The 7,740-nt window shown below is 45.2% G+C and overlaps 1 protein-coding gene across 3 annotated transcripts in view; it reads left to right on the top strand.

The window, feature by feature from the left end:
* Positions 1-4,799: 4,799 nt before the first annotated feature.
* The window catches only part of CACNB4 (calcium voltage-gated channel auxiliary subunit beta 4), a 263,277-nt gene continuing 260,336 nt past the window's right edge, over positions 4,800-7,740 (top strand). For 2 of the 3 annotated variants that reach the window (XM_060107361.1, XM_060107363.1), the window contains exons 1-2: positions 4,800-4,868; positions 5,392-5,475. In XM_060107361.1, the coding sequence (XP_059963344.1) occupies positions 4,812-4,868; positions 5,392-5,475 (141 nt within the window). In that variant the 5' untranslated portion in view covers positions 4,800-4,811. Of the gene's footprint in view, positions 4,869-5,109; positions 5,166-5,391; positions 5,476-7,740 lie in introns of those variants that run through there. The other variant, XM_060107365.1, reaches the window with a different exon arrangement.

Raw genomic sequence — 7,740 nt, 5'->3', positions numbered from 1 at the left:
CCCATGCGCCACAACTACTGAGCCTGCGCTCTAGAGTCCGTGAGCCACAACTACTGAGCCCGCGTGCTGCAACTAATGAAGCACACACACCTAGAGCCCATGCTCCACAACGAGAGAAGCCACCACAATGAGAAGCCTGAGCACCACAATAAAGACCCAATGCAGCCAAAAATTAAAATAAATAAATAAAATAAATTTAAAAAAAAAGAATTCCTGTTGCTTCTAATCCTCACTAACAATTGGTATTGTCAATTAAAAATTTTTTTTAACCATTCTGATAGGTGTGTAGTGGTATTGTATTGTCATTTTAATTTGCATTTTCCTATTGACAAATGATGTTGTGTATCTTTTCATATGCTTATTTGCTAACCATATGCTTATTTTCTACCATCTGTGGTAAGGTGTCTGTTCAAATTTTTTGTCCGTTTATTAATTGGGTTTTCTTATAGTTGACTTTTGAGAGTTGTTTGTATATTTTGTTTACAAGTTCTTATCAGATTTGTGTCTTGCAAATGTATTCTCCCAGTCTGTGACTTATTTCATTCTCTTAACAGAGTCTTTCACAGAGCAGAAGTTTTTAATTTTAATAAAGCCAAACATACCAACTTTTACTTTGTTGGATCACATTTTTGGTAGTGGTGTTTCTAAAACCTCATCACCAAACCCAAAGTCATGTAGATTTTCTCCTATTTTTTCTCCTAGACATTTTAAAGTTTTGCATTTTACACTTAGATCTATGATGTATTTTGAGTTAACTTTTTATAAAATCTGAAGATTTTTCAAAATAGAGGCTTTGAGATAATTCATATGCCATACCATTCATCCATTTAAAGTGTACAATTCCAGTGCTTTTTAGTGTATTCAAAGGTATGTGCAACCATCACTCTAATCAGTTTTATTAACATTTTCTTTGCCTCAAAAAGAAGCCCTGTACACTTAGCTATCACCTCAATATCCCCCCAGCCCTAAGCAATCACTAATTATTTTTAGTCTGTATAGATTTCCTTATTCTGGACATTTCATGTAAATGGAATCATACACTATGTGACCTTTTGTGATTGATTTCTTTCACTTAGCTTAATATTTTCTTTTCTTTTTCTTTCTTTCTTTTTTTTTTTTTTTTTTTTTGTGGTATGCGGGCCTCTCACTGCTGTGGCCTCTCCCGTTGCGGAGCACAGGCTCCAGACGCGCAGGCTCAGCGGCCATGGCTCACGGGCCCAGCCACTCCGCGGCATGTGGGATCTTCCCGGACCGGGGCATGAACCTGTGTCCCCTGCATCGGCAGGCGGACTCTCAACCACTGCGCCACCAGGGAAGCTCTGGAGTCTTTTTTAAAAAAATTAATTAATTTTTGGCTGTGTTCGGTCTTCTTTGCTGCATGCGGGCTTTCTCTAGTTGCAGCGAGCAGGGGCTGCTCTTCGTTGAGGTGCATGGGCTTCTCATTGCAGTGGCTTCTCTTGTTGCAGCGCACGGGCTCTAGGTGCACAGGCTTCAGTAGTTGTGGCACACAGACTTAGTTGCTCCATGGCATGTGGGATCTTCCCAGACCAGGGCTCGAACCCGTGTCCCCTGCCTTGGTGGGCGGATTCTTAACCACTGCGCCACCACGAAGTCCCGGAACATCGGAGTCTTAACCACTGGACTGCCAGGGAGATGTCCTCATGGTTTTGATTTGCATTCTCCTTAAGACTAAAAATGTCAAGCATCTTTTCATGTGCTTATTGGCCATTTGTATGTCTTCTTTGGAGAAATGTCTATTTAGATTCTTCACCTATTTCAAAATTGGGTTATTTGTCTTTTTATTACCTAGTTGTAATATATATGTGTGTGTGTATATATGTATATATGTATTTTAGATACAAGTCCCTTATTACATATACTGAATATGATTTGCAAATATTTTCTCCCATCCTGTTGTCTTTTCACTTTCTTGATATTGCCCTTTGAAGTTCAAACATTTAAAATTTTGAAGCCCAGTTTACTTTTTTTTCTTTTGTTGCTTGTGCTCTTGGTGTCATATCTAAGAATCCATTGCAAAATCCAAGGTCATGAAGATTTACCCATATGCTTTCTTCTAATAATTTTACATTTTTATGTAAAACCTTCTCATTTAGGTCTTTGGTCCATTTTGAGTTAATTTTTGTACGTGGTGTGAGGTAGGGGTCCAACTTCATTCTTTCAGCTCTGGTTCTGGGGGTGGGGACAATGGTGTATCTCTCTGAGTGACACCCTCACTTTAGGAGCTGAGTGCTTGGTAGGGAGGGGCAGTAGGCCGGTCTCCTGGCTTGTCTCTCCATGAGTGATCAGGGCCCCAGTATTCTCAGTGGCACTGTGTCCAAGGTAGAGCCCCCATCCCACAAGTGAGGGCTGGGCTAAAGAAGGGATCCCCCACCTCTCCGCTATATTTGATGGGAACTTAGCCTCAGCAACAGGTGGCTACTGCAGGATGATAAATGCCCCATGACCTGTCCCTCTCAGGAAAATAACCCTCCATCTGGGAGCTGAGGGGAGAGGGAGCCCTGTGTTCTCAGCTGTACCAGTGTACAGTATGGAAGTGGTGGTGGAGGGGAAAGCAGGTCTTAGTTCAAATACCACAGGCTCACTTTTCTTACTGAGTTTTAGTAAATTTTCTTGAATAAAAGTTTCTTCATTGGCTGCATACCCTCAGGACCATTTCCAGAGATTAAAGAATTTTTTAGAAACTATTTTCACCATTTCTGCTGTAAGGTAGGTACAGAGAACCCCTCACTGTCACGCTGCTGAGGATTCTTTTTTGATAACTCAAAGTAGTAAGACTGTGGGCAGTGGAACACCAGAAAACTCAAATCCCAGTGCCCACATAGTAATTCATTCTGTAAGTACTGAGTAAGTATCAACTAGGAAAATGGCTGAGAACTAAAAATGGATTGAGTTGACAGTAACTAAAGCAGGAGTTCTGCATTGGCAGACATACCATTACCCATATACTTTATGAAATATCTACTATATGTGAGGTATAAGAGTAGAAGATAAAAAGCTAAAAATCTATTTTAGAAATTCGACTTTCACAAAAAGAGAACAAGTAAACCAAGGCAGTCTGCACTAAGTGCCCAGAGAATAAATGCTCCAGTTTTTCAGGGGCACAAGAAACTACCCAGACCTGGAATGGTCAGGGGAGATTTCTGTGGAGGGAGAGTATGCTGAGCCAGGCTGGGAAGAAGGGTAGCATTCAGCCCAGTGTCTGTTGGGGGAAGGATACATTCCAAGGCAGAGGTGCTGAAGTGGGATTGTATTTGGTATGTCTGAGTAATAATGAGTAGACCTGTCTGCTTGCTGGAAGGTGTTTTTACAGATCAAGTTGGAGAAATGAGGTGGCGATCAGAAAAGCAGGGGCTTGATTGTTGGACCATGGAGTTTGGACCCTGTCTTGTGGGCTGCTGAGAGCAATGAGTGCTTTTTAGAGAAGAGTGGCTTGGGCAAAGAGATTTTAGGAAAATGGCTTTGCCAGTAGTGTGTAGATAGAATGGAGTGTGTGTGTGTGTGTGTGTGTCCAGCAGGAAGCCGGGAGGCAAGGAGACTAGTTATTAGGTTGTTACAAAAAATTGAAGGTCTGGATTAAGTGAAGGGAGTGGGAATGGAAAGAAAGTGTCTGGTGGATGGTAAAACATAATCAGGACCTCAATAAGGCCAACCAATTGTTAAAACAAACATGGCAGTTTCCCTAAAAAAAATACTAGAACCCAAAGTGACATGGGCTGATTTAGCAGTTTGACATACTATGCAAATTTTATTGATGGATTTCTCTTGCAGTTATTGTAATTAAACGGGGTCTCTTTATTTTTGAATTCGCATGTTTTTCTTCCCTCTTGTTATTTCAAATCCCTCTTCTCCACAATTCGCTTTTACTTTGATCTCAAATTAATCTCTAGTATGTTTTTGCAGAAGGAAACCAAGGGTTGCAACAACGGCAAAGATTGTGTATGATTTCAAAGATGAGTTTCCTCCCTTGAAAACAGATGTCCGCGTACAAGTGGGAGGCACGTGGCCAACTCTTGCTTTTTAGCAGGTCTAACCTGACCTTCAAAACTCCTTGGGGTATGCTGGTGTCCTGCGGGGCTGCATCCCCGTCAGACTCAGGTTGTCATAGTCTCCCGCGGCTGCCTGGATGCTTGGGGTTCTGAAGCTAGAGTTCACAAAACAATACAAAAACACCGACGAAAACCAAACCACAAAACCCCATGCCTTACCACCGTGGGCAGATGAGTGAAGTCGCGGAAGAAAGGTTCGACTCTTGCCCTTTTAAAATTCCAGTGCAGCAAACACACACACACACACACACACACACACACACACACAGTCGGCTCTTCCCACTCACTGCCACACTGCGCCAGCGTCCCTCCCAAAGTCCTGATTCATGAACCGTGCCACCTTTGTCTCATTCTAAACTGCAGACTATTTTAATCCTCCCACCCCCATCCCAGATTCCCCCCCCTCCCTTTCTCCTCTGGAAAGCTCTGATGTAAGGCGCTCGCTAGGTGGGAGAGCGCTTCTCCCGATCGGCTCCGGTAGGCGAGATTCCGAGAAGCCCCTTCCGCAGGACCTCCGCCTGCGGGGGCCGCTGCCCGGGACTCCGCTGCGGGCGCCGAGAAAGCGTCTCGGTCGCTTTAAGTTGTTGCGCTCTCGGAAGGGCGGGCAGGGAGCCCGGGAGCCGGCGCGGTCCCGGGAGCGGGTGGGGAAGTCCTGCGGCCCTCCCCTACCTCCCGCTTCCGAGCGTCCGGGGGCCTGGCCGCCCTCCACCCACCGCGCCCGGGCCGGCCATGCGCCTGTGAACCATGTCCTCCTACGCCAAGAACGGGACCGCGGACGGGCTGCACTCGCCCATCTCGCAGGTACCGCCCCCTCCTCCCCCCCTCCCCCTCCCCCCTCCTCCCTCCACGGCTGCCCTAGAGCGCCCCGCCTTCGCGCCCGGCGCGCGTGGCCCTCAGTCCTGGGAGTCTGAGGCCCCGCTCCCTCGCCCCTCCCCCCGCGTCCCTTCCTCCTCCGCCCCTCCTCTTTCTCCTCCTTCTCTTCCTCCTCCTTCTCACCTCGTCCGGGTCTCTGCGCTCCCGCTCCGGAGCCCGCAGCTTTCCCCAGCCCATGCCGGGGACTCGGACCCCGCACCCTGAGAGTCTTTGTTAATGGATGTGGTGGGTGCTCGCGGGCTGCTCTTCTCGGGCGCCTTTTCAGCCGTCGAGGCTTGAGTGGGTGGGTGGGGTGGAGGCTGTATCTGGGGACCGCGGAGGAGACTTGGGTGCGGGCTCTGGGGGACCCCGGGGATCTGGTGTCCGGAGGCGGACTCTAGTCAGGGGTGGTCGCCCGGCTCCACACTGCCGTCCTCACCGGGTTCTTTCTGGCTCCGTGTGTCGAGTCCAGGTGGCCCGAGGCACCACGACCCGGAGGAGCAGGTTGAAAAGATCCGATGGCAGCACCACTTCGACCAGCTTCATCCTCAGACAGGTAGGAGGCGGGCGCAGGGGAGCCGGTTGGGCAGGAAGCCGAGCGCGCGGCGCGGGGTCAGGAAGGCGAGCGCGGCCCCCACGTGCCGGAGCGGCTGGTAATGTCTCCGCGCGTCGCTTTGCGGCCGCGGGCGGGAGCTCCGGCTGGTCCTTCACCCTCTGCCCCGGGTTCCCAAGTCTTCGGGTCCTGGGAAGTTAGTTTGTGGGTGTGGACACAAGCCGGCGGGGACCTAGTTTAGGTCAGGGGCGTTGAATTTAAGACTGGAAGTTATTTCTTTTTGCACCTTCGATGCGTGAGGAAGCGTCTTAGTCGTGTGACTGGACTTTGAGCGATCAGAGCCCGTGGGGCCGGACAACTGCTGTGATTCGGCCGAGAGTTAGAGGGCTCTTCTATTTTGCCCTATTTTGAATACTCTCCTTTGTCATCTCCGAGCTCTGGTCAAATGAAAGGCACTTGGAACAGAAAGTTTGGTCTCGCTTTGGGACTTATTTGGTTCGCTCAGTTAGGGAAAGACAGCGGATCTGGTTTAAATCGAAATAAGCGAAGGCCGGCCCTCAGTTTCTGGGGTCTCGGTGGTGCTACACTTAGTGTTTGTTTTCTTAGGGTTTGTTTTCTTCTGCGTGGTTCTAGTGCGTGTTGACCGTGCTAAAAATCGCCGGTTCCGCTGAATGCTGAGGTGCCTTTTACCTTGACACAGGAAATTGCTCCTTAATTTGCTGCAAAGAAACCACCCCTACATAGCTGCTGGGTGCTAGAGAGATGATGCAAAAGGGAATCACCTTGATCTCTCTTTGGAACAGAAACTGTCGAGGTGTGTGAGTTCGGGGTACCCTGGGAGGACTTTGGTCATCGCACCAAGACGTTTTTATCCCAAGGCTCCGCTGTGGGCTGCTGGAGTGACCTTGGGAAGTTTTTTTCCCTCTGGGTCACTCAGATCATTGTGTAATGTGTTTTTAACCTATGATGGCAGCTGCAGTGTGTTTCTGTAGTGATTGTCATCAATTTAAACAGATTATCCATGACGAATTGGGTATTAGACTCAGAATTGGACTCAGACCTCTCCTAAAAAGTCCATAGAGCATATTTACATAATATTGATTACATAGGCATTCATTTTCTGCAGAAACAGAAATTATTCCTACTACTCTTTAATTCAGTGAGTACTAAGCATGTACATTTAAAAAGAAATATATTTTGGATTCTGAAGTCAGTCGAAAGTGTATTCTATCCTTTTTGCAGTGCTTAGATTATTTACGTATTTAATAAAGCAAAGACATTCTTCATCTTTTACAAAAATTGAGTTAGGTGACTGAGATCTTGTTTATGTTATTGTGTAGGTGCCTATTTTTGGTAGTGTTTTATTATTGCAAATTCTTAGAAATACTAATTATACAGCAGTGTATTCCATGAGCTGTTTGACTAAAACTTTTGAGTTCAGCTACACCATCACTTCACTAATGTTTTATTCTTCCAAGCACAGAGCCATCAATATCCTTTGTAATATTCTTATTCTTTCCTCAATTTAAATGAAAAAGTGAGATAATGCATGTATAAATTCTTGTTAAGTGTGCTGGTACGTGTTGGCTTAAAAATGTAAAAAGTATTCATGCTAAATAATTTTGAGAGTAATTTAAACCATTGCAGATTTTTGGAACAAATATATTTCATAAGTCTTTCTGAAAATAGGCTAGGATTTGTTGGTGTAATAAGATGGCCTAATTTAAATTCAGAAGCTAGCTGTAATTGTATTATATATACAATCTTAACTAATTTTTCTGCACAAAAATAATACATAATCTTTGTGAGCACTTACAGTTCAGTAAGCATCCTATATATGATCTTGTTTAAATGGCATAATATAGACTTCTATAATGGCTACAATAAAATAACAGGGATTTTTATTTATTTGACAAGAGATGAAAAATGATTCCAAATGTAACTTTAACAGTGTATTTTGAAATTAAATTGAACAGTTTTCACCCAAATGCCAAAAAAGTATTTTTTTAAAAAGCACAACTGTTTATGTTACTAGAGACTCATTATTTGTAGAGTGACCAGTGGTTTATTGTTTTCAAATTCTTGATGTATTTCACAATCTGTGTGATGCCTTTGCACATGAAGAAGATAGTGAGGATACCAATAAAAACAGTGCTGCTCATTTCTCTGCTATATCATTTACAGAGATGGGAGGGGGAAGATTTCACTTACTAAAAAAAAAAAAAAAAAAAGATTGTGTTGAATCAGATGGGTAAATCTGAGCTGGTG

The sequence above is a fragment of the Mesoplodon densirostris genome, chromosome 8 (assembly GCF_025265405.1).
Source record: "Mesoplodon densirostris isolate mMesDen1 chromosome 8, mMesDen1 primary haplotype, whole genome shotgun sequence".
Classification (NCBI taxonomy): domain Eukaryota; kingdom Metazoa; phylum Chordata; class Mammalia; order Artiodactyla; family Ziphiidae; genus Mesoplodon; species Mesoplodon densirostris.
Note: the sequence above shows the minus strand (reverse complement) of the source record. Positions and strands in the feature narration are given on the sequence as shown.